We start from the raw sequence: 26,428 nt of genomic DNA, 5'->3' as shown, positions 1-26,428 counted from the left end.
GCAGAAGCACCTCACGCACCAAAATGACATTTTCTATCAATCCCTCTCAGTAATGTGTCATTTTCAACGTTTAATGTGTTTACCGTCATATATTTGCTTATGACATAGCATCAAAGGATTAAATCTGGTGTTTTGACCTTGTGTGTTCACAGTGATTAACGTCTATTGTCAACAAGGTGAAAAATTCTTCAAGTAGCATTCTGGAACAGATTGTGTTCATAAGAGTTTCGAACTACTCCAACTTTGTCAAGAGAAAATCTTTATCTGCTGAATGAGGAAAACAAAAAGTGCAGACTCCTAAGTCATTGGTATAAACAATAATAATAAAAAAGAGACACTTACTTCCCCAATTTATTAAAAAAAAAGAAAAAAACTACGTACCACATTTGTTTTCCTTAAAGTGTACATCATTTAAACAGCCTCAGTAAAATCAAAACCCAAAATACACAGTATACTTCTTGCATAGTCATCACGTATAAGAGACAAATATGGTACATTCTGGAAATATAATACAAGTTGCGAGCCCTAAATTCTCATTGTTTGGCCAATTCCAATACTCTATAGAAATGGCAGCATGTATTATGTGAAGCCCCCACCCCCCTCCCTCCATCTAACAATACAATAATAGTACGTTTTTGACCTCAAGTGTTTGGCACATCCAAATCAAATTCATACGTCGCACGATCAAGGTCTTCTCCAGTCTGCGTTTGGACTGCGTCACAATTTGCCGCCAAAACTGATTTTACATTGGGCACCTTTCTGCTCTATTTTGGGTTTCTTTCAAATACATTCGAAATAAGAACTCTGTTTATTTGCGGGGCAGGCACCACGTGGAGTTAAAAAAAAAAAAAAAGTACATGAAATAGGAGCATCATTTTTGCCTCTTTGGTCCTGCACTGCTTAAGAAAATCACCAATGCAAATGGTGTTGAAGACTCATGTCAGTCATCTGCAAGTGTAGCAGCGCCGAGCCCTCCGGTTTTACCATTGTGGACTTAGCCTATTTCCACAAATAGCGGCCCGGCCTTCTGTGGAATTACAATGCCGTATTTGGAAGACGGCATTGATGAACTTTATGTCTACATTCGTTACATTTGTTATGTAAATGGAAGCTTTAATTGTCAGACGTGCATCAAACAAACCGTCACAATTTCTACTGCTAAAATTAGCTTTGCTAAGTCTCTACACTTTGATTTCTCAGTTTTGGTAGGTGCTGCTGTTTTTGGTTAGCAGCGGAGTTGAAATGGTTGTTGATATTAGGTCCGTACAGGCATTTATTTTTCTTCTGTGATTAATGGTAAGCGTCACATCTGATACGATCAGCTTTAATACTGCAAAAGTCTGTAGTAAGACGCGACACTACCGTTTCTTTCCCCGAGGGAGGCATTCAGTTTTCCGTAAGCGGATGACACCGGTCGATCTATTGGAAGGGGTGACCACAATTTGAGAAAATATGGTATTGCGTAACTTTCCTATCCTACTCTGACATTGTCCACTGTTCTGATAACAATAACTATCGACTTGCATCTTGTTCACTCAAACCAAACTACTCTGACACGTTTTTGCTCCGTTGCATTTGTTCTACTTCCTATGTTAGCCTTCACGTCTACGTCAACGCTCTCGGTTGGGCCCAGCGCTGCCTCGCGTCCACTCGGGGCAAAAACCAAAAAGGAATAAATAACAGTCAACACAAAGAAGATCTCCATTATTAACAGCTTTGTTGGGTGAGCCCTATTTCCTAAAGACAGTGACGTTTGTTACGATCAGAAGCCTCCAGAAAATCAACAACCCCACACATCCACACGCGCTGTTTACTCGCCGTCACTTTCAACGCTAAGAATAAAAGATGTGCATTTTCGTTGTACTTTGGCAAAGAAATAACACCGTGCAGCCTTTTGTAACAACGGCTTCCTAAGGCAACTTGCATGTTTTCTTTTATTTTTTGGGGGAGGGGGGGAGGGGGGACTATGAGTGATTTCTTGTGATTCCTTCAGCGGTGAATATGTGAAGATCAACCGCTTCTTCTGAGGCAAGAAAAAGTATTGATTCTGTCACTTGTTTTTGGAATCTCTCCGCAAATAAACACTCAAAAGAGGTCTTATATTTTTGGTTCTTTCAAATCCGTGCAACGCGACACTATGTTACGTTGCACTACGCTAGGCAGCATAATGCTATACGCCACAAAATGTAACATGCAGTAATATTACGTAACAGAACGTTAACACCGTGCTTTGTCATGTTACGGAGCACAGCGCTACGCAAATCAGCGGAACGCTGCGCTACATAACAGTCGGCGATGCAACATCATGCTACAATGTGGCGTACACAAGCACACACATCCCACAGCACTGGCCGCAAAAGCCATTTTCCTCCCCTCGCTCAGCTTCCAGCAAATATCCAGGACCCATCCGAGCGTTTTCTTTGTGAAGGGAAAGCTTGCGGACGTTTTCGGAAAAGCTTCTTGCACTCCAAATCAGCACCAGTTAAAAAAAACAACAAAAAAAAAAGTCTAAACAGAAGAAGAGACAAGGAGTCATCATTCAAAGCTTCATTTGAAGGCATCACAGTTACGTAGGAGCAGGTTTCTACACACCGCACTTTTAGATAACAATTAAAATAACACGATTAGAAAATTATTTAACGCGATGCAGCCAGTAAGAGAGGTGGTGGCGGAGTGATTAAGGAGTATAGATGTATAGATGATCATAGCGAAATGTAAATGGATGGACATGTGTAACATGGATACATTTAATAAAACGAGAATTGTTGAAAAAAATAAATAAAAATTGGTCGCTACTGTGGCCTACTTTACATCCAAACCAGGCTACTTCCTGTCACTTCACTGTTAGCGCCAAATATGGGCATGCTTGTGCCATGCTGCTGTCAGGCCTGCCTTTCGAATTGTCTCACCTAATGGCCAGCAGGTGGTGTGATGGCATCTTAGGCAAAGTCACCGCCCTCCAACGAGAACTTGGACAAAGCCTCCTGTAGCCTGTGATGTTCCTCTTCCACCGTCTACAAGGCACAAAAACAAATCAATAGCACCTTCCTTCAGAGGCACAAACCCACTCACACAACGCAACCTCTTACATCCTCTTTGTCACACCTCGACCGCCATTTCCACCCAAGTCCAATTTCAGCAGGCAATTTTCAGCGGCGTACTAACAGCCAGCGTTTTAATGCTTTTTTTTTTTTTTTTTCGCTCCTGTCAGCCATTTTGCTATTATTGTGAGCCTAGATGGTATTTTTCTCCCCAAATCACCTGGAGTTTCTTGATTTGCTGCTCCAGGCTGGCGAGCCTCCGGTACACTTCCACCATCCTCTCCGGGGACAACACCAGGCTGGCAGTCTCCGAGGGAAGGCTCTCCGTGTCCCCCTTGGGGCCGAAGCCTTCTTTCTCCTCCTCGGGGCCGCGCTCCGCCGGCTGGCCTTCTTCTAAGTAAGCCGAAGCTCAATTAGCACCGGGAAAAATCGCAGTGGTTCTCAAAATCTTTCCACGTAGCTCTCAAAAGGCACCAGACTCCTCCCACGCACTTTAAATATAATTACACTTCTTAAAAACACACTTTAAACATTACAAATGTATTTCAATAAAAAAAGTACAGTGCAAATTGGCTGCATGTGGCTTTGAGAGGCAGAGCCTGATGCCGTTGCATGTGATTGTCTGGAATGTGAGCTGTGGTCAACAGCAATGTGGTCAAAAAAACAATGACGGGAGTCTGAAACTCATTAATGGCCTTTTCATTCGTTTCAATGGTGAAAGATGACTTGCGATATCCGTATCTCAAGGCACCAACAAATACCTGTTGATTGACAGCTGTCCATTTCTAGACTGGGCTCCTCCCCATTTTCTCCATCCTCCAAAAGGCTGATGCTCCCAACCAGCAGCCTCTTCAGCAGCATGACTAAAACACGAGGGGTTGGGGGGCTTGTTAAGTGATGATGTCACGGACACGTGGGACACCAGAGACTCACCTTCATCCAGGGCGTTGGCGGCAATCTTTTCTTGACAGCTGTTGGAGTGTCCGAGGAGGTCGAAGCCTTTGTCAGACAGGAAATCGATCAGAGAGTGCCGGGGATCGGATGACTTGTCGTCGCTCAAGCCGTCCTTATCGCGATCTGCGCACACACCATTTGAACTGCGAGTCACCGAGCGAACAATGCCAATATGGGCGGGTGGACTATCAATCTGTGTCTCACCAGCACTACTCTTCAAACCGCCATTTTCTGTGGGGCTCTGGGGGGCGCTCAGCCTGAGACACACACACACACACACACACAGAGTCATAATCTGGGGTGCATACACATGGACTTGGAAACACAAGTACACATGGATACAACACACACACACGTACGCACACATGCACACACTCACCCAGAAGGATTAAATCCGGCTCCACTTCCAGGAGGGAGGGTGATCCTCATGGGTGCTCCGCTCCTCTTCAGATCATCTACAGCTGATTTGATCACATTGGTCCAACTGCGCGCACACCACACGCACACACGCATTATAGAACATCACTGAAAAGTAGCAGCAGCTTCAACAAGGCATATTAAGTGAACCAACACACAAAAAAAGTCAACTGTGAAGGTTTTACACTGGTGACAGTTTGACCCAGCAACAGATTTATTTTTCTATCCATCAAAAGGCACTCACAGTTTCCTCTCGCCCACGGACTGAGCTACCAGCTCGTAGATCTGCGCGCCGCTGTCCCAGGTGAAGATCACGTAGAAGGCCTTTAAATCTGCAACCACCATCACCGTGTTACAAGTGAGATGTTCAGTTGTTTCTTTTAATTTTTTTTTTAATTCTGAGAACAGATTTAATATTTTATTTTTTTCCTTAAAAAAAACGTTATTTTTCTCTGTACCCCGCCAAAACCTGAAACCGCTGAAACCTTTAGACCATTGATTCTTCTTCTTCTGCTTTATCTGTTCGTGTAAGCGTGTGTGAGACTAACCGGTGGCCACCTCGCGCAGGAAAGCCGAGTCGAGCTTGATGATGGGGCTGAGCATCTGCTTGCCCTCCTGCACGGCGATGATGCTCTTGCTCTGGCACTTGAGTACCATCTTGTCGTCCTGCCTCTGCAGGAGCACCAGCAGGTCGCCCAGCAGCACGCATTGCACCTCTGAAAAGGGACACACGACCCAACCGTCATGTGCCTTTTTGCTTTTCTTTGGCCACACTCTTTCTTTGGAGTGATGAGGGCCCCCACGACCCCTCACCCCAACTGCCACACTGCGTCTTGTGTGTGACTCACCGACAGCCTTCTCCTTGGTGACCTTCCAAGTGAGGGGGCCTTCATACAGCATCTTCTTCTGCGTCAGGTCTATGTTCTAATGGGGGGGGGGGGGACAAGGGGTAGTGGTGAGACGGTCAAACATCTTGGGAAACAATAACAACAATGATTAAAATAGAAAGCTGCAGGCAGTGATGAAGGACGGACCCCCGCAAACACGCACACATAAAAACCATGCTCTCACCACATGCTATGATAGACATTACCGATACACACGGATTTTCACAATGCTCTCACATACATCAACACGCATGTACACACAAACGGATATTCACGTGGACACACAGACACGGTCACACACGCTAACATAGCCGACCTACAAACAGGGCTGGCGATGGGTCTAACTTACACACAGATGAGGATAATCACACATGGACACACACCCATGGAAATACACATAAAAAAACTCCACATGCACGCGCATACACGCTTCCAGTCGCCAGGTGGTGTTGCAGGCGCCGAGAACGTGGCCGCGTACCTTATATTCCGTATAGAGCTCATTACTGGGCTTGAGTCCTGACGTGTCCAATCGCCGCTGGTAGTCCTTGAGCGTCTGCGCACACACGTTTGAGCGTAAGTAAGCTAAACTTGACGAGCGAGTCGGTAACCGCGTCGAATGACTCACCAGAAGATTCTCCATGTCTTTGACCTCCTCGTTGACGTGGTTGAGGATCTTTCGGCAGCACTCGGCGCTCTGATGGATGCGCTCTTTCTCACCGGGATCCTCTGCCATGCACAACAACAATCAACGCAAGCGAAGAGAAAGCGCTCAACCGCACACGCCATGGAGAGGCTACAAGAAGGCACTTTTGCCAAGCAATTTCTCCTCTGGAGGTCCTCTCAAATACTACGCATGAATGCTAGTTTGGTTTGCTACGCGCACGCGCGCGCACACACGCACCTGTGTTCTTAGCGATGTTTTCCAGGAGCAGCGGATACTTGGTGAGCCTCTGCATCTCGATGGGAATGATGTCCTTCAGCTGCAGCCTCCGACACTGCGGCTTGCTCTCCGCCTCCTGTCGTCACCACGGCAGCCTTTTAGCCACACTCCCAAGATGGCCGCCAGCCGTCGCGCTCGTGAACGTGAGCCGTACCTGGATGAAGGCATTGAAGCGAGCCTCTTTCTTCTGCCTGCTTTTGATCTGGTCCAGGGCCCAGGACTGGTGACTGCAGAAGCGGGCCGTCAGCTTCTGGAACCATTCCCCTTCCGTGCCCTCAAACTTAAATGCATCCAAAAAAAAAAAAAAAAAATTAATAATATACAATATATATATCATTTTACATTCATCATTCCTTTTAAAGACAGCATCATTTGCAGTCAGCTAAGCATTGTCATCGGCGAGGTCACCGATGACAATGCTTAAAGTATCAGTTCATAGTATTGGAGCATTTTTATGAGGACCGAGTCATAGAAAAAATGCCCACTATGTGTATGATTAAATATTTGTGCGGACAATAAATCAACAATTTACTACCTATTGAAGCACATAATTACTCGAAATTTTGTGACTTTCAGATAAAACTGAAAAAGAGTGCTTTTTAACTAACAGACTCCATGTAAAATTAAATAAAAGTTTGGAGGGAGGTGGCAAAATAAATAAATGAGGTCTCACTCTGTTGAGAACAGTGGTGCTGATAGATTTGACGATAAAATTATCCTCCAGACGAAGTTTCTTCAGGTTCTCGTAGAGGTGATCTGGACAAAGAGGACAAGACCGTTTGAACTCAAGCCGGTGCGTCCCACTTCCGCTTCCTCTCAAAATAAACTAAAATTGCTCACAGTGCATTTCGATGATCTCGTCCAGATTGGGGAAGATGGCTGACAGCTCGGTGGAGGTGAGGAGCTCCTCCCGCTCCAGAGGCTTGGAGAAGACCATCTGTAGGACGCTTAGCATGCGCACGTGGGCGTGCTCTGTGGCGAACAACTCTGCGAGAAGAAATTGGGAGGAAGAAATATGAAATACTGTCAAAAAAGAAGCAGCTTCTGACACCAATTTCCTTGGATTTCCCCACAGTGAACTCCCGTTTATCGCAGGGACATTTTCCTGACCCACCCGTGATAATCTAAAATCTGGAGCATACAAAACAACAGTTGTGAAATTTGTTCGACCACTCCCACATGCTTTGTACACAAGACACTGTTGTCCGCTGTACTGGAAAGCGTCTCACCGTTGATGACCTCCTGCCTCTTGGTCTCCTTTTTGCTAAGGCTGGACAGCACCTCTGGGGAGGCCAGCTCCTTCCAGTTGGGCGGCTCCTGCTCGAACTCCAGCAGGCGCGGCTCCATCTCCTCGGGTTGGGGGGCGGGGCTGGCGGGCGACGACCCGGAGCCCTCCGAAGCAGCTGTTGTCGCTCCTTCATTGCTGGCCCAAAACGCATCAGCAAGTCAACCATCACACATTTTTCACACACAATTTGGAAATGTTCAAATCATCCCAAGCGGTTTCAACTTTATAATTTTTGTCCCAACTCCCCGCAAAAAAAGATTTTCCAATCAAAAAAAAAACAAAACGACTGTATTTATTCTTGTCCAAAACTTCTGGGGGAAGAAAAAAAAAAGTTCAACTTGTCTCTTTTGTAGAAAAGTTTTTCTTCAACCCTTTTTAGACCGAAAAAAATATTTTTTATCCTCATAATTTCTGAAACATTGTTAAGCTTTCTGAAACGTTTTTAAACATTTCTGATGTGATTTGTGTTGTTATCCCAAAGAATGCAAGTGAATGATACTTATTTGAATGCAGGCTTCTGTCCATCCCTGCTGTGCAATCTTACAAATGGGAGCCGAGTGTGGCCGCGGCTGACAGCGGCTGCAGGTCCACGTCGCTACGAGAGCGCGACTGTTTGGCCCGGGAAGAGCCGCGACGGCGTGACGGCTGGCGGGCCACGCGAGCGCTCTCGCTACGCGCGACCTTCTTACTGCCGGTGTGATGGGAGGGGGGTGGACGCAAGTGGACAAGAGGATGGGGAAAAGACGGGGAACGAGGATATCAAAATGTGGACGGGAAAATACAGGCAGAGAAATTATAAAGAGCAGCAAAGTGACATGTAGGCAGTAAGGAAAGACATCAGAAATGGCAGAGGAATGAAAAATATGATGTTAGACAATTCCACGTTCAGGCCAGGTTTCATTTTGGCCAATGAAATGCATGCATCGCCAACTCACAGTAAAACGTTGATCCATTCAACATAAAATTCAACGCAATACTTCCAAATACTTTTCATCCTAAATTGCATGAAATACCATGTACATTAATATACATTAAAAATACATATTAAAAAAAATCTGAAAACATAATTTTTGCCTTTTTTTAAAAATGTGATAATTTTTATATCATATGTTTCTGGAATATTGTTCCATCCAATATTATTTTTTTCATAGAATTTGTAAACATGATCTCTTGTTATTATTCCTTTTTTCCCCGAACAAAATTACTTTTTTTTTGGTCATGCAATGAAAAAAAATAGCATTTATTTACAGATTATTGCTATTTGCAAACAAATCTGATCCCTATCCCCTGATAATAGCAGGGGTCTACTATACTTTTTTAAAATTTAATGTTTATATTTTTTTTACATGTATTTGGTTTTTATTCTCACAAAATACTCAAGTTTTTCCAGAATCAATTTCACTTTTTTTTCTAAAAATTTGAAACGTTTCTATTTCATAGTTTTAAAACATTTAAATAAATGTAACTATTCAAGGCTCTCAAACCATTTGGAGCAAAACGTTATTTTCGAGATGAGAGAAACACATCACAAATTTCAGAGATACATGCTTCTCAATGGATGTGATAATATGTTTAATACGCTAATATCCAAATCTCCTAGAGGGATAATTTAGTTCCACAAAGCATGCAAAATATAACAGCAAAAAAAAAAAAAAAAAGTATCATCAACTCGTCATATCTGGACCCAATAATCAAGTTAATTCTAGGAAAACAATACTTAACTTGCGCTTGTGCTACTTAGCGTGTGTGTGTGTGTGTGTGTGTGTGTGTGTGTGTGTGTGTGTGTGTAGTGAAGCATTGTCCATGCCTCAGTCAAGGTGCCCACCTTGTCCTGCGTCTGTAAAAACACGGGACACCACACCGTTAACACCTCAACTAATCACACTTGCGACAAGTGCGGACTCCACGCGGTGCAAATACGGCTTGCTAGCAACACACGCAATGCACACACACGCACAACGGGGACGGGTGTCAACTGGGCTGCGTCCGCCCAGACATGCAGACATCTTCAACAGGCAAACAAAATAAGCAGGCGACAACAAACTCCACACAAAAGTGTGGAGTTCATACTTTGCTTAATCTCTAATGGAATTAACGTACGGAGGAATCACTACGGTACAATTTTTCCGATTGATTATCCAATTTTTCCTTCACAGTCATTAATATGGGCCCTAAGGTGAATCGCAAAAATCTGCGTGCGATTGGTCTGCAATGCTATATAAAATATATACATATACTTATATATATATATATATATATATATATATTTTTTTTTTTTTTTTTTAAAGCTGGGGGGGGTATATTTTTTTTTTTAAAGCTGGAGGTGGGCAAGCATTAGATTTGTAGCTGTTCCGTTTCAGCAACAAAAATGGTTGTTTTCCACTTTGTGTTTAGTGTCAAGGTCCAATCAGTGAATCACATGAATGGTTGTAACGTAAAGCACGGTCAGCTTAATACTGATTGATCTTGATTTGGTTCTGAATGAGGAGATGGGATTCAGCAGTTGCTCAGTGGAGGAGCTATCCTAGCAGGATACACAACAACCCCCCCCCCCCAACAAACCTATGAGCCTTCTCTTGTTTGACAGAACGCCTTGACGCAGCAGTTGCTCAAAATGACTACATTATATAAACAATGTAGAATTGCTTGCTTGATTGATTACATTTTCTGTGTTCAACAAGTTAAAATTTAAAAAAAAAAAAAAAAAAAAAAAAGAATTCAAAGTGGCCCCTTGCATCTTTCTATTTTTCTGCATGCAGTCATCAGAAGAAAACGTTTGGACAATCATGGCATAGAAAGACTTTATCTGACTTCACAAGTTCCACTCTCCATCGAGCAAGAAACAACCAACATCTGCGGCTCGGCTCAAGTCATCCCTTATTTGAGTCCAAACGCAAGAAGCAAATTGCTCACACTGCAACAATTCCTGACAACATTGCATCTCTGCACTACAGGGAATCACAAACAATGCGAAGAAAGCAACCAAAGTGCAAATTCAAACATTAGGAGAAGGCAAGACGAAACAAGAGATTCAAAGGATTAAAGACAGGAGGTGAAAGGCTGGAAGGGACATTGGGGGCGCGCTTTGGTTTTTCGACGGAGTGAGGGAGGCGGGCACAGCATGGCAAAAAAAAAAAAAAAAAAAGCTAGCACACAGCAGGGACAGACATCCTCAGCCTGAGGACTGACGCTTTGGCTGGAGACAGACGCCATTGAGATTCCATGCTCCGTCCTCACCTGTCTTTCTCCGGGTTCTCCTCTATGGGGGTGTCGCTGACCAAGAAGGGCTCCCCGACGCCCAGCGAGGCCCCCGGGCCTACGGGGGAGACGTCAGGCCATTCGGACAAGATGAGCGGCTCCAGACGATTGCTGGGGAGCCCTGGAATGTTTCATATTGCTATCTATTAATAAGCCTTGGATACTGAGCCACATGTTGCTTCACCAGAGACGAATCCCACTCGTGGGGACGGACGTACCATCAGGGTGCAGGGCCTCGGGGCTGTTGCTCAGGCTGGCGTTGTTTCCCGAGCCGTCGGTGATCTCCACCAAAGGCAAGGGGCCGGAGCCGCCGCCCCCAGAGCCGGATCCCAACTTCCTGCCGGGGAGTGCGGGCGCCGTCGGGTCGGCGAAGTTTCCCCGGACGGGCGTCGGACCTTTACGCTCCTGACTCCCTTTCTCCCTGTCCGCTAGAAAACAGTGGAAGAGGGCCAAGTTAGGATGTTGGGAGTGAGGAGACCACCATCATGCACCCTGTTTAGTGAAAACGAGGAAATGGGACGGGGGTTAGTTGAGGGTGCGCAACTCAGCCTACAACCAACCAAGCACTCAATCAAGTGAATAAAACCGAGTGTGATTGGGGACATGCAGACATGCTCGTGGGGTCATTAGTAGGGTCTAACTTTTGTCTACAGTGAACCCCCAGGTCATTGTTCGCGCCCCCACTTTATTTGACGTTTCAAGATATCCCATTGTTTTTGTATGCTCATTCACGTTAGCCTGTCTACAGCTTTTCACTTTTTATATTTGCATTACACAAGTTGACTTTCGTTTGCTAAAATTTTACGTTTTCAACAATGTTCTTTGAGTCCTGACGTTAGACAAAATTATACGGTGTGGTGTTTAGGGGTGTGGGGGGGGGGATATAATGTGCTTTCAGTATTATGTTCTATGTGCCCCCACTGGTCCTTTTTCGTCCATCTCAAGGGACGACCATTTTGGCCTTATATCGCCCTCTGGGGTCGGCTAAGCTTCAAGATGCTCTGAGGCTCGCATTGCGAAAATCACATCTCTCCTGTTTTCTGGGTTTGCAAGCGAGCCCGAGGGCATTTTCAAGTCAATTTTAGGGGACAAAACATTTTGCCTGGAAATCGTTTTCTTGCATTGTGGTTTATTTTTCGGGGGGCAAACTTGTTTGTGTTTTTGTAAGTGCAAGGTTGCTAACAAGATTAATATACATAAGCAATTATACAGAAAATAATGTTATCAGGAGTGCAACGGTATCCTCCATGATATAAACGGGGGTTCACTGTATAGATAAGGGGGTGAAGTGGGAGCGAGCACTCGGGAAGACTTGTACCTTCGGCTTCCATTTTAGGTTTGACCTCAGCTGTAACAGGAGAGAAACGGTCATTGACGGAACGGAACGGTTCATTAACGGGGGCCGTGGGCCAAGTAGCAATTACGTACGGTTGCCAGCAATCCAGCTTGGGATCCCGGGGAAGCCGCCTCTGGGCTTGGTCTTTGTGGACTCGTCCTTCTTGTTCTGAGGAAAGAGGATGCAATGAGAAGGAAAAGGAAGGACACGAATCGTGAAGGGCGAAAAAGGTGCTGGCCTGCCTTTACCTTGACCAGCTTACTGCGGAAGAAGCCCCCTCGGGACTTCTTGCTGTCCACCGCCCTGGTCTTAACCCCCAGGTGCTTCATGACGTAGGCCACTGCCGAAAAGATGGACTGGCTACAAAACACGCAACATTGAAAGCAGTTAACATCACATCTGGAGAGATGGGTTGGATAAGTCGATGGATAGTAGATGGGCGGGTGGGTTTATGCATGGGGGAATTAGAGATTGGGGGGTCGGGTTGGTGGAGGCGTTGATGATGGAGGGGAGGTGGCCTGATGGATCGGTGAGTGAGAAGGTGACAAAACAGTCGGGTTGAAAGGACGAGTGAATGGATGCATGGGTTGATGGATGGATGGACAGTGGATGTGTTGGGTGGTTGGTCCCTCATTACAGTAACTTAAACAACAGTTGAATAAACTGTTATTATTTATTTATTTTTATTTGGTTTCAGTCATAACGGCCTTCCAAGGGAAACGGTTACTAAAATGTGGCCCACGATAAAAATGAGTTTGACACCGCTGAGTTAATGGATGAATGGATTGGTGGCTGGATGGGGTGAGTGGTCGGATGGGTGGACGGACAGCTCAGTAGGTGGATGGTTGCCTGGATGGATGAGCTAATCGCATTTGGGAAACTTATGCTGTTTGCCAGAATAGGAGGCGTCTATTCGGGGTACGGTGTTTACGAGGTGAAGGTCTTCATTTTTAAAAATGTTAACATTTTTACATACAGCCTATTGAATATTCTTGAGCATTGGGGTAGTTTGCAAAAAGCATGTCACAGACATGTTCATCTATCATATTTATTTTTATTATTATTTTCTTTTTTGCGGAAAAAAAAAATTCTGACTATAAGTCATAAGAGCATCAAGTCTTATTTCTGTGTGTACCCCGCACATCTGGATTTAGCAACAGATGTGATGACGTTGCTGAGGAGGAGACAAAATGACTGAAATTGGAGGAGAAATCGGAAGGGCCCGCAAACAATGAAATCATTCTTGTCTCGTATAGAATGTCGTATCAATGCACACAACTTTTGTTATTGTCAACTTGCGATGCAGCTCCTTTGAAAAAAATGTCTTTTTTTTTTTTTTGCATGCATGAGGACATGAAATAATGAGCAAGGATTTTTTTTTTGTGTGTACTCTAGCTGTAATTTGACCTCAGCTAAGTTTAACAACAGCACACAAATCCTCCTCTCCAAAACGACAATGAAGTTCTGGCAAAACATATTCAACTCACCATTTCTCCTCATCTGAGACAATAGTTGGTCTGAAAAGAGAAGAAAATGCAGTTTGTTGAGCTCATTTATTATTATTTGTTTTTTCAAGCAGACTCACCTCTTGCTTTTAAGTGGCATGTTTCCTCTCTCGTGTGCGACTGAGTAATAACAACAAAATTTGTCTTTTGGGCCGGTGGAACTTAAAGCGATCGCGCCTGTCGTGATCCAAATCAAAGCGGACTGAAGTGTTGTTTTGTTCCCAGCTCAAGCTATTGAACATATTCTAATTTCCAAAAGAAAAAAAAAAGAAAAAAAAGAAAATCAAAAAAGTGACCAATGCATACAAAGCTGCACTGTAATCTGATGAACAAATGCAAAAAAAGTAACTTCAAATGCCAAACGTCGACTAAATTTTCAGGAAAGCAAAATTTGAGTGAGGTATGTGTCTCGTGTAGGATTGCGAGGTCGGAATGTTGCCGGGGGAGCCCAAACACTATTTAAGCTTTCTTTTTTTTTTTTTGGTCTGGCTGATGCAATATGAAGGCAAGACAGCGGAAACACGACACTTGTGTCTTGTTGTCAACACGAAGGGGCGGAAGGGAGGGAGGAGGGCTTTCCTTGGGATTTCCCTGTGCGAGCCAATCAAACGCTCGTTACTGCCGCCAGGAGGTGGGAGAGGGGTGAGCGGGTGCAAGCGTGCGAGGCAAAACAGACTCGCTTGTCAGATGAGGCAACCATTTGATTGTCCTTGTCAGACATTCCCCCCCCCCATTGCTACTTGTGCACGTGGGCCCCCTCCCTACGTGAATATAAGGGGGCTACAAGGATACCTGAAAGCTCCACTCTCGCCCTTTCATTTCTTTTACACAGGAGTTAGAGGGTCGCGCTGAAAAGTAAAAGATATTACACTAAAGGATTGAAGTCGTAGTGTTCGATTTTTGAGAAAAAAAACCATCACATTTTCTGGGAAATTAGTCATGCATTTTCCAGATGAATAGAAAAAAGACATTTTCAAGATTAAAAGTCTTTTTTTTTTCGATGAATAAAAGAGCAATATTTTCAAGGTTAAAGTCGCAATGTTGACAAGAATGAATTTGAAGGACCCACCCCCCCCCGCTATTTTCTGGGAAAATATTTTCGAAATTCAAAGTTGTACATTTTGATAATTAAAGTACAAATTTTCAGAGAATAAAGTTGTACATTTTCAAGAAAATTGTAATATATTTTCAAGATTAAATATCGTATTTTTTCCCGAGATTGAGGTCTCAATTTTTACAAGAATAAAGTATATTGTGAGGAAAAAAGAAAAAGCATTTTCTAGATTGAGAGTCCTAAAGTTATCCCGAGGCTCCAAAATGTTGACTAAATACTTTGCAATAAACGCCTACTCTGCTATCATTCCGTCACTTCCCCTTGTGGGAAAAAAAAAAAAGTCTTGATCCTCCTAAAATGAAGCCTTTTCTCTTTTAGGAGACTAGTGGTTGTTTTCTTTGCTAACACTCGTTTGGAAACGGTGGCCCAGCCTGCTCTGCCTCCCGCTGGCCGCATGCCAGCTCCAGAGTTTTCCTGCCAGCGTGGCACCGCATGTCGCCCGCAGCATGTAACCCCCTCCCATCTTAAATCCACTGTGAAACACGTTTCATAATGCTCGTCATGTGACCCGCTGATTGTGACCCGCTGATTGCGGCGCAAAAATTTAAGGCAACAGATTAAGGCAAAGTCTGGACTTTCATTTCTGGCTTTGTGCTATTGTTTGTTTTAAATACTATAAAAATGAAAGCGGGGTTGTTAATCCAAAGTAGGAGATTTTTCGCCTCATGAGCAAGTACACGTGCCACTGAAGTGATTTGTTTTTATTCTCCATATCAAATCATCTAGTGAGTACAGTGGTGCCTTGAGATACGAGTGGCTTGACTCGTTAGGATGATTTTTTTTTTTGCAGCAACACTTGTGGGGTAACGAAAACTGATTTGAACCGGAAAATCAGTTTGATTCAAGCAAATGGAATCGCGTTTAAAATGGACTATCCTCCATTCGTATCGCCCGACACTTATGAATTGGTCTCATATCAGAGACGCACAGTGTCTTGGGTTTTGGAGAGTCTTTACCGTATTGTACATCATGTATCAAATAGGTACTGTATCAAATTGTCTTTTATTGGAGAGATGCCCCGAAGCAACATATACAGAAAATAAATGCCATTACTCAGTCAGATATTATTTATTCTCTGTGAAGAAAAACTAATATTAGTGCTGTACTGATAAGCTGGGAGGAGTTGAAACATCTCAACATACAGTATGATGGGCGCACCAGAAGTAGCAGCACAGTGGTCATTCAGTTGATGCAGTCAAACAACTTTTGATTCTTTTTAATTGCAGTTAATTATGCTTACTATGGTGAATTTGGATCAAGTACAGTATTAGAGATTGCGATTTTCCCGTTACTTAAATTACACATGACATTTTTTTGGGGGGGGTGGGGTATTTTTGGGGTATTGCTTTTTTGAAGACTGAAAGGGATTTGTGGCACTCACTGCGTCTCAGACATCTTGTCCAGCAGGTTCTCGGCGACCGACTTCTCCTTCATTTCCAAGGGGATGCGGTCGGTGGGGTAGTGGCTCTCCACATCGATCAGCTCCGCCTCGTTGGGCGTCATCCCCATCTTGCGCTTTTTCCGGAAGTCCTCCAGCTGCTTGGCCACCTCGGCTGCCTGCTCCAACTGGACCTCGTACGCAAAGCGTCTTTGGACGTCTTCCGACAGCATGTCCAGGCGCATCCGGTCTGAGGCGGAGTCGGCACATTGTTTGCGATATTTAAAAAAAAATAATAATAATAAAAAGAATTTACACAAATGAGCGCTGCTTACCCAGTTCAGTGGCTATGACAGGAGGTACTGTGACTCTGAGGATCTGCAATGACAACACAGTTGGCAGTGACTCAACATGACCACAAGGGGTCTCTTCAACACTACAAATGACCTTTGAGTTGTCACTAGGTGAAGGTTGAAGTCCAATCAGGAAAAGAATGGTAGTTGAAAAAAAGAACAAGCCTGGTTTTCTCACGATCCTAACAGGAAGTTGTCAGGTCTCATAGATATACCGCATGTGCATAAAGGTGAAGCTAACTCTACTGCACTTTAAAGGGAACATGTACTGGAAAATGTCATTTTTTTTATTGCAAGAATACACACAGTGGTACCCTGATTGACAAATTTAATTCAGTCTGTGATTCAGCTCTTAACTCAATTTATTTATTCCCCCCACATTGAAATTAATTGTATGAATGCCATTAATCCGTTCAGAACCACCCCCCCTAAAAAAAAAAAAGAAAAAAAAAAAAGATTTTTTCTACGTTTCAATTAAGAAAATTGTATGGCTAAGCAAAGTGACATCATGTCCTCAAATGTGATGTTGTTTTTATAATAGTCTGACATTTTTCATTGTACTTAGTTTTTATTTCATTTTGACTTTTGCTTTTTCAATTCATTTAGTTTTTTTAGGAGCAGGTTTGTTTTTTTATTAGTTTTTCTTGTTATGAAAAGGTTCTGTTTTAGATAAGTTTTTATTAGTTTTAGTTTTAGTTTTTTAATACATGGAGGATTTGTCGAATGCCTGTTAAAAAAAAAAAAAAAAAAGTAAAAACCGGTAAGTATTGCGTCATAATGTAAACTACAATTCTCAAACGACTGTTTGAGCTTCTTTCTTCTTTGTGGATGTGCTGCAACACAAAAATTAAGGCATTTAAAATCAAACTCGAAAGCTCACGTATGATGTTAATTTGCAAGGATGAAAACTAAAGATATTTTGGCAATAATTTATATAGCTTAATTAATTTTATAAACACATCATGACTTTTCAGAAGTTTATTTTTTTTCCCCTTAATTCTCGAACCAATTTTTTTTTCTCAAATTTTAGTTTTAGTTCTTTCAGGAGTATTCGTTGCCGATAATAACTTTGTACCTCACAGGAGCTTAGTTCGGCGAGCGACAAAGGATCCCGAATCCTTTTCCTACTTACTGCACCCTTGTCCAAGAAGGTGTTGTGGAACTCCACAAACTGCTTCTTGGTTTCTTTGGCATTGAGGTTCTTCAGGAGGTCGGCGTGGAGATAACAAAGCTGAGAGAGGACACACGGTGACGATGGTTTGTGTGGATTGTGGAAACACATTCAAAACGCATGAACACGAGTTACGATGACAAAGCATTCCACTAAACCAGCGTGTCTTCACGTTAGCCACCGTGAGAAAGGGGAAGTGGTGCGTTTCAAGGAGCCAGGGTGTCGGAGCGAATGGGAGTGTTACTGGTGCGTTTGCAAGCGTCTGTGGCAAAAAAAAAAAAAAAGTGCACCAAAGGAGGGTGGTGTATTCCTGTGCGAATAGATAACTGCATGCCAGCGGGCAACAGCTGTAGTTTGTTATCATTTACGCGCAGACATTGAAGAGTTCTTGGGCCGGTTGAAATCATCACTCATTAGATGATTAGAATGGTTTTAAATTGGAGGGAACATTTGTGTTAAGAAAGTTGAAAACATGAAAAAAAAAATAAAAAACACCTGACGAGGCAAGTCAAAAAACAATTACAAATCATGACTCAAATTGAGGTAAAATTTATCAAAATTGATGGAAAATTTGTTTTTAAAAAAATTGTGGCGAAAGTTGAGGTGAAATTTGTCGAAATTTTAGTTGAAATTTGTAATAATTGATGGTACAATTACAAAATGGAAATCGTAAAATTATTCAAAGGTGTAGAAATTACCATTAGTGTGGCATTTGTAGAAATCTTGTAATATGGAAAATGTTTCAGAATGGGTGCAAATAGTTTCATTTGTAAAGAAAAAAAAAATCTAAATCTGGAAAAAAAACAAAAAAATGTTCATAAACTGTATCCACCCGCTTCTAAATCTGAAGCCAAAAGTGAAAGTGAGCATAGCGTGGTGGCGTCTCACCAGCGGCGCCGGGTCAAACTGGAGGATGACGTGCTGCATGAAGACCAGCAGGTGGGCGGGCCGCTCCTTCAGCATTTCAATGCTGCTGAAAATGCACTGCTCGTCCACCACCTCGTTCAGGTCGTTCTCAAAATCCTCGTCCTCGGCCCCGATGATATTCATGGCTGCGTCCGAGCACTGAGCCCTAAACGCGCCCTGCCACACACACACACACACACACACACACACACACACACACACACACACACACACACACACACACACATACATTAGGAGTGAACCTACAAAACTGTGGTGTTGAAAGGGCTGTGATGCAAAAATTAGGGTGCACATAACTTTTGTACTGTTGCACCAGAGAAAAAAAGTTGGATGCACCAGTGCAAAAAGACCTGAAATAATATCAATATTTAGTCGCTACTTTTTTTTAGTTCATCTAGTGCAAGGGTGGATAATCCATCCGGCCATCCATCCATTTTCTGATCCGCGTTATCCTCCCAGGGGTCGCGGGGCGTGCTGGAGCCTATCCCAGCCGTCTTCAGGCAGTAGGCAGGGGACACCCTGAGCCGGTTGCCAGCCAGTCACAGAGCACACAGAGACAAACAACCAACCACGCTCACACTCACACCTAGGGACAATTTCGAGTGTCCAATCAGCCTGCCATGCATGTTTTTAGAATGTGGGAGGAAACCGGAGTACCCTGAGAAAACCCACGCAGGCATGGGGAGAACATGCAAACTCCACACAGGAAGGTCGGAGCCGGGTTTGAACTCACGACCTCTGCACTGCGAAGTCGACGCGCTAACCACTCGTCACCGGGCCGCCCCAGAGTGGATAAATGAGGTAATATTGCATACAGTAAAAAAACTAGCTTGGTGAGATCAGTGGCGAGAGAAAGAGCTGAAACTGCTGGCCCTGCCGCAGTTACTTCAAAAGCTTGGGCGGCATGGGTCCAACCCAAAGGTTGTGGGTTTCATCCTCAACCCCCGGTGATGATGTCTGAACCCTCGGTTCATCCTGACGCTGCATCGTCCGGAGGGAAAATGAATGCACTTGGAGTACCTCAGGTAGAAAAGCGAAATACAAGAGAAAGCCCATTTAAAACCCAAAATATTCGGGAGACATTTTAAAACAGGCCGGAGAGGGACCCTCAAGCACTGGGGTTAGACATGCCTGCCCTCGAGCATGAACCCCCTCAACCGCTCTCATGCCAATTGAGGTGTAGCCCCCATTCCACCCATCTTTCCATATATATATATATATATATGGGCTATTCTCATTTTGACGGCAGGTGAGTCAAAAGCACCTGCTCAATAATTTAATGGGATTGTTTGAATGAAAACGACAATAGACATAAATTCATAATGTGAATCAAAGTGGATATAAAAAGTCTGCACACTCAGTTCAAATGCCAGGTTTGGTAAAAAAAAAAAAAAAAAAAAAACTAACAAAAAAAAAACAAGGTTGAGATAATCATTTCAAAAGATTTTCCACCACTACAACTCAATTGAAAAAAAAGTTTTAATCTTTTCAAGAGGACGGGAAGTAAAAATAAACAACTCAAATGTGGTTGTATAAGTGTGCACACCCTCTTCAACGGAGGCTGTGGCTGTGTTTGGAATTAACGAATCCCATGCACTTCAAATGTTGGCAGGTCCCCTCTTGAAAAGATTTTCCTTTTCCCAATCGAGTTTACAAATTATAGGTCACATTACTGGTGGGAAAAGGTTTTGCTGTAGAGTATCTTGGTTGTATATATGTATATAGATAACAAAAACAGCATTTGAATGTGTAGACTTTTTATGTCTCTTTTTGTTGGAAGTGACAGAAGTGTCAAACTGTCATGTAAAGAGACAACAATGGTGAATATTTAGAAAAATAAATCTCGATAACACAACTTCTTAACATCATTTGGCACTTTTTTTCTGGGTATGTAATTTCCAGTCAGCGTATACTCACTCAACAAATAAAAATTCACATTTGGCAATGGTTTAAATAATGAGCTTGAGGGTGTATATACATATATATATATTTTTTTTTTTTTCCCACAGAGGAAGGCTAATTAGGTTCTTCTCCAGCAGAGTGCCTGCAAAATTTTGGCTTGTGGGTGACTGCATGATGCCTTCTTTTCCATCCAATTTTCGGCTGGAATCACTGAATAATGGAAGCTTTCTACTCTATCGAACACAACGCTGGTCTCAATATATTTACAATTATACTCCTGTTTCATTCAGTGTCTCGCTAAAAAACAGCCGAGGGTGACAGACTCCTCTAAAGGCAGCGCCTGTCAATTCGGCACGCGGAACAACACTACTTCAACTACCTCACAGAGGAGTGAACGGAACGAGGAACGCCAACTCCTTACGGGAACGAAGCGGCGTCATTACGGCTGACTCTCTTCCGCAGTTGAATTATCTCATTTTAATTGCACACCGAGGTCATCGTTCAGTGCGGTTACGCGATATGCGTGGGCTGCCGACGCAGGCCACGGGCCGAGCGAGACGAGCCTTTTGTGGTAAGGTCAAGAGACTGCGGGCCGAGTGTGTGTTTGCCTTATAAATGACTTCCCAAGTGGTTCCAGCTCATTAAGCGCTCATTGTGTAAGAGCACTGTGTTGCCGGCACACTGACTAACAAGGGAGGGTCATGCAGCCTAAATAGGGAAGAAAAAAAAACCAATCTGAATTAAAAATTGCACAATCGTAAAAATGGTTGATCAATACATCTGGTTATGTAATTTGTAATGTTGGTTGTAAAATGAGTAAAATTAGCTGCAAAATTACAAAGCAGGGCAATTCATCAAATAAATAAATAGGTAAATAAGTAAATATATAAATAAATACTTGTGTAATTTATTACATTTGAAATGAAATTTGGAGCAAAATCTGTCAAAATGGTCAGTCGATATTTTTTCCAAATTGGTCGTTAAACTCATACGTACAATTCCTTATAAAATTGGTCATCACATTTTTGAGTTTGTAAATCTGGACGCAAACTTCCTAAAATTGCAAAGCAAGACGATTCAATCTATAAAACATTTTAAAAGTTGCCCAAACTCATACATGTGTAGAAAAATGAATCCACAACTTGTAAATCTGCTCCTAAAAAGTAGACAACTGGTTGTAAAATTGGCAATAAATTGCAAGGCAATGTGCTTCAATCTACAAAAAAAAAAAAAAGGTCAAATGTACAGGCTAAATGTACAGCTGTGTAGTGTAAACTGCGTCGTGAAATGCACAATTACACGAACATCCTTGCAAACATCACACAAGACGGAAATGTATCATGCCACGGCAAAAATGACTCCCCAAGTGGTTCGCAGCTGATTTTGTACTCCTGATGTAAGAGCTTTGTGTTGTTGGAAGCTTGAGTAATAAGCAAGGGGAAGGTGATGCAGACTAAACAGGAAAAAAAAACAACCGGTGTTTTGGAGCAGATGCGTACATGGATATGGACAAAAGTCACACAACTGCACCGCAAAAAAATTACAATCACAATGAGTGAATTTTGCAAATTTTTGAGCAAAAGTGCTCAAAACGGTCGTACATTTTTTAAAGTGTTAATTTCAGGATATGTGAGAATTTGGCGATGACCTTTTAATTTGACGGTAAAATGAAAAAGATGAAAGTTGTCAAATTACGAAAATATTGAGAGGAAACCTGCGTGAACACGTACAATGGAAGCTTTGAAGCCATGCAATGAAATGGCTCTCATTATCGACACAGGCAGACACTTCCTTGTCAGATACAAGATCTGAAATCTGACGTGCATTAAAACAGCAACACCGTCATGCACAAGCAATTCATTGGACCACATAAACAGAACCCCCCCACCCCCTGAAAAAAATTAACATTTAAGAAAGATCATCTACTGCTATGGGCATGATTTCCCGCAGGGGAAAACGGTGGTGAAATTCAATCAGCAGCATCTGCGACCGGACTGTACTCAACGTGCAGACTCTCCTTTTTACGAGGAAGGAAGGCGTCGACGTGTGAATGCAGCGTTCATCAGGCTGCCAGGAGAGCTGACAAGCCATTCAGGGTGAAAGGGAGTTCTTTTGCAACAAAGCTTGGACTGAGCAGGATGAGGGCGAAACCGAGCCATCGACCGAGCGAGGGAGAGGAAGAATGCGTTCATTCATTCGTGGTCACTCGCAGTGCGCTTGCGGGTAGTTTTGGAGCCGCTCGCGTGGGTAGGGTTAACCAAACTAAATCAAACGCCGCCCACGCCACCAAGGCCAAACAATAACGCCGTAGAGACGTACATGACACTCTCCAAGCGCAACGGAACAGTTGACAGCTGAAGTGCTAAGGATGATATGACATATGATATGAACTTGATAGTGACATTTAAAATTTGGGCTGTGCAGCATATTGATTGAATCAAGCACTTTTTCCTCCCTATAAGTCAGCCAACCACCAGGGGGCGAGCACATGGTTATGGCTTCATTCAGCTGCCCAAACAACAAACAAGATATTTTAGCACAGCAGTCTGAAAACATACCGTAAATGTAGATGTACGCATGTACAGTACAGTATAGGCTGTGTATGCTAAGCTAAATGTTAGCTAGCCATTTGCGTTTGTCTGAACCCACCGTTTTTAATTCCACTTTAATTTGTTGGCTCAATGTTGGTTGAAGCGGTCTTTTACTGGCTTACTTAACCGATTCTGACCGGTGTGACTGCTCGCACAGCCACACACTCCCTGCTTAGTCATTTGAGGTGCGTATTGTTGCGGCACATATTTGTTATTGGTCATTGTTCGTTCATTTTGGACAGCTTCGAGTGGTGAACGGGACGGCGGGAATGGCCTCAAAAAAATAAAGTGAAGACTCTCTTTTCACCAGATCATTTTATATATATTTTTTTAACCATTCTTTCGTGATGAGCATTAGTTGTTTCACCAACTTCACGTTTTGCTTTTATGACACCTCAAACTATAAAACAATAAAAACACAGACTATCAAATAATGATTTAAGATACAACAAAGAAACACGTCATGATGTTTGCCATTCACGCCACTTCATTTTTTCCTGTGACTGTTACACACACTAACTACCCTAGCGCATACTCTGTGTGTTTTGGTCCCCCACCCCCAAAAAAAGACGCACACCACGCAAGCCAATGTTTTTGGAGCTCGCTGAGCTGAAGTCCGACGGCTGTACAACGCCGTGTCAAAAGTGAGCAAGTGTGACGCATGTGGCGACCCGAGTGTGAAGCTCAAGTCAGCTGTGGAGGTCAAAGGGGAGCAAGTGGGGAATGTTAGCCTCGTTAGCTTAGCATAGTTAGAAAGGTCTGGCTTATCGGAGGTTTCTACGAGGTAGCGGGAGAGGAGGGGATAGTTTTGCTGCTCTCCCGCCTAACACATTCCAGTTCTTAGTAAGTGTCAGGTGGCATCAATCTAATGATAGCCATCAAGCGTATGTGCTTCTGTGTGTGTGTGTGTGTGTGTGTGTGTGTGTGTGTGTGTGTGTGTGTGTGTGTGTGTGTGTGTGTGTGTGTTTTAGAGTTAAGACTCGCCACGTATGTGGGAGGGGGCCATTCCAATGTGATTGTGGGGAGCCAGAGAGAGCGTGTGCATATGTATGTGTGTGTGTGTGTGTGTGTGTGTGTGTGTGTGTGTGTGTGTGTGTGAGAGTGTGTGTGTCTGTGTGTGAAACAACTGGTCTTTAATGCAGCATTCCTCCGTCCTCCAGGCCGCAGTCCAACATCACTTAGGAAGCAATGGAACAAAGGCTATACAAATTAATTTGACATCTTGAAGGTTCTACAAACTCTACCACGGTGAAAAATGTACTTATAATATTGATACACATCCGCTTCCTGCATGTGTAATGTGCCAAGTACGGCGGAGATACGAGTGACCCAACTAACGAGTTTTTCAAAATATGAGAAGTCATGTGTGTCGGCAGTCAACTCGAGTCACTTCACAGCGGGCAGCGGTTTTTGGTAGACAGTGAACAATTCTTCAAACAAGAGGTTTCAACATGCTAAATGCCGCGCGGATTTGAGGTTTGCTGTCAAACTAAACATCAAACGAGGAAAATTTGTCAACCGTAACATAAGACTGGAGTGACAAGGCGGGCACATCAGCTGGAGCAGCACAATGAATTGGATTGCAACATTAAGTCATGAAGCACTAACGGTTGAATGTATTAATATTCAATTTCATCATTTCTTTTTAATCTGACGTACAATATTAGCATGGCATTTTTTTTTTCTTATGCAAGAACATATTTTTGTTTTTCACTTCAATGGGTGAAAACCGATTTGATAAGCAATTAAACTAGCTAAGGCACCGTGTAAGTCTCATGTCTAGCATCAAACTTAGGACAGCTAAAAGTGGTCTTTCTTTTAAGCATCAAATCAAAAAATGTTGCCCATGGAAGCATTCCCAGGTGCACCTGGCCCATCGACATGTCGGGTCATCGCTCTCCTCTTACAGGCGCTCACAATGGAGCCCACTTCCTGTCCTCTTGTACTCAACAAGGGTGGTGGCACAAAAATAGCCCGGTGGTCACGACGGCTAATGGCTGCCGTGTACTTGCCGTGCTCATCCGGCCGCATGGGCTCATTAGCCACCAGTAAGGGGGGATTCCCAACAGCACACACACACACACACACACACACACACACACACAAGATTTACAGAGAAAGAGAGAGAACAGCACTGGGGGAGTGGAAGGTGGTAAGGCGCACAGACAGGAAGTGGGCGTAATTTCCTGAGGAAGCTATCAGAGAATTTCCTCCTAGCGCCATCAGATGGGAGAAAGGGAAAGCCAGACAGGAGGAATGGAAGGAGGTGGAGGGAAAAAAAGGTGTAAGAGTGTAAGCATGAGAGCTGGCCTTTGCACTGACATGAGGAAGCGGCACAGGAAGGTGACACGGCAACAAAACCCGCTGACGAACAAAAGAAGAAGCACCGTGTGGCCTCAAGCAGCAAAACCGACATACAGTGGAGCCTCATCACACGAAATCAGCGGTGTGCAAACTTTTTTTCGAGGGCCAATAAAGGAAAAAAACCAAAGGATGCAAGGCCCACTGAAATTCTTAGGAGAGACAGACTTTTATATTGTTCTTTTTTTTCAGGGCCGATACCAATCTTATTATTAGACAAAAAGACTGATAACTGATATTGAGTCGATATTCATTTGCACTAAAAGGGGAAAAATATCATATTAATGAATAATGAATGATTAAGAATAGATATTGTAATTGCATTCATATTTCCTTTCATTATTGCATTAAATATGTATAAAGTAATATAATTGCACACCCAGACACGTAGGTGGCGGTGGCACAGGGATTATTAAAAAAGGTTATTCAGCAGATTTAGATTTTTTGTTTGTTTTATTTAATGTTATAAAAGATATAATGTTATTCAGAGGTGTACTTAATAATTGTGTAGACAAATGACACGATTAAGAGTCACGTTGGAGAGTATAACATTATTATGAGAATATTTTAACTGAAAATAATTGAGAACCACTGCTGTATAACCATGTTCTCTTGTTTTTTTTACTGCCTTTCAGGACCTTAAGCGGCTTTTTTTTTTACAGCTTTTAGGACAGAACGCCACGCACACCCTACCCCCAGCCCATAGACTAAACACAGAGTGAGAGAGAGGGAGTAAAAAGCGAGGGTGGGGGGCATCGCAGACCAGGGAGGACACAAATAAGAGAGGAGGCAAAAAATAACAAGGCGGAGAAGGTCAAGTGCGGGGAAAAAAACACGGCGGAAAAAGAATCACCTGAAAGTATTTTTTTTGGGGGGGGGGGTGTAAGTGACCGTGAACAATGTTCTCTCTTTACAAACACACTAAACACTTCCACCGGGGGACAAATGCTTTTTGGATGCAGCTGGCAAAGGTGACGTAAGCTAACACCTCGGTGAAAACACTGC

At 43.2% G+C, this 26,428-nt stretch overlaps 1 protein-coding gene across 7 annotated transcripts in view; it reads right to left on the bottom strand.

Moving 5' to 3' along the window:
• Positions 1 to 335: 335 nt before the first annotated feature.
• The window catches only part of arhgef1 (Rho guanine nucleotide exchange factor (GEF) 1), a 32,096-nt gene continuing 6,003 nt past the window's right edge, over positions 336 to 26,428 (bottom strand). Inside the window, exons 2-30 of one of the 7 annotated variants that reach the window (XM_019896093.1) lie at positions 18,531 to 18,728; positions 17,604 to 17,702; positions 16,454 to 16,496; positions 16,122 to 16,368; positions 13,609 to 13,638; positions 12,370 to 12,481; positions 12,214 to 12,289; positions 12,104 to 12,133; positions 11,004 to 11,213; positions 10,765 to 10,906; positions 9,353 to 9,364; positions 8,072 to 8,215; positions 7,469 to 7,662; positions 7,080 to 7,226; positions 6,913 to 6,995; positions 6,394 to 6,519; positions 6,201 to 6,315; positions 5,925 to 6,025; positions 5,778 to 5,852; positions 5,261 to 5,336; positions 4,961 to 5,128; positions 4,657 to 4,744; positions 4,375 to 4,479; positions 4,200 to 4,252; positions 3,975 to 4,118; positions 3,803 to 3,904; positions 3,262 to 3,434; positions 2,910 to 3,014; positions 336 to 2,508 (exon numbers count right to left, since the gene is read on the bottom strand). In XM_019896093.1, coding sequence (XP_019751652.1) covers positions 2,940 to 3,014; positions 3,262 to 3,434; positions 3,803 to 3,904; positions 3,975 to 4,118; positions 4,200 to 4,252; positions 4,375 to 4,479; positions 4,657 to 4,744; positions 4,961 to 5,128; positions 5,261 to 5,336; positions 5,778 to 5,852; positions 5,925 to 6,025; positions 6,201 to 6,315; positions 6,394 to 6,519; positions 6,913 to 6,995; positions 7,080 to 7,226; positions 7,469 to 7,662; positions 8,072 to 8,215; positions 9,353 to 9,364; positions 10,765 to 10,906; positions 11,004 to 11,213; positions 12,104 to 12,133; positions 12,214 to 12,289; positions 12,370 to 12,481; positions 13,609 to 13,638; positions 16,122 to 16,368; positions 16,454 to 16,496; positions 17,604 to 17,702; positions 18,531 to 18,692 — 3,132 coding nt within the window. In that variant the 5' untranslated portion in view covers positions 18,693 to 18,728 and the 3' untranslated portion in view covers positions 336 to 2,508; positions 2,910 to 2,939. Of the gene's footprint in view, positions 2,509 to 2,909; positions 3,015 to 3,261; positions 3,435 to 3,802; positions 3,905 to 3,974; positions 4,119 to 4,199; positions 4,253 to 4,374; positions 4,480 to 4,656; positions 4,745 to 4,960; positions 5,129 to 5,260; positions 5,337 to 5,777; positions 5,853 to 5,924; positions 6,026 to 6,200; positions 6,316 to 6,393; positions 6,520 to 6,912; positions 6,996 to 7,079; positions 7,227 to 7,468; positions 7,663 to 8,071; positions 8,216 to 9,352; positions 9,365 to 10,764; positions 10,907 to 11,003; positions 11,214 to 12,103; positions 12,134 to 12,213; positions 12,290 to 12,369; positions 12,482 to 13,608; positions 13,639 to 13,706; positions 14,537 to 16,121; positions 16,369 to 16,453; positions 16,497 to 17,603; positions 17,703 to 18,530; positions 18,729 to 26,428 lie in introns of those variants that run through there. The other 6 variants (XM_019896096.1, XM_019896095.1, XM_019896097.1 and 3 more) reach the window with 6 other exon arrangements.

This window comes from Hippocampus comes, unplaced genomic scaffold, assembly GCF_001891065.2.
Source record: "Hippocampus comes isolate QL1 unplaced genomic scaffold, H_comes_QL1_v1.1 scaffold55, whole genome shotgun sequence".
NCBI classification, from domain to species: domain Eukaryota; kingdom Metazoa; phylum Chordata; class Actinopteri; order Syngnathiformes; family Syngnathidae; genus Hippocampus; species Hippocampus comes.
Note: the sequence above shows the minus strand (reverse complement) of the source record. Positions and strands in the feature narration are given on the sequence as shown.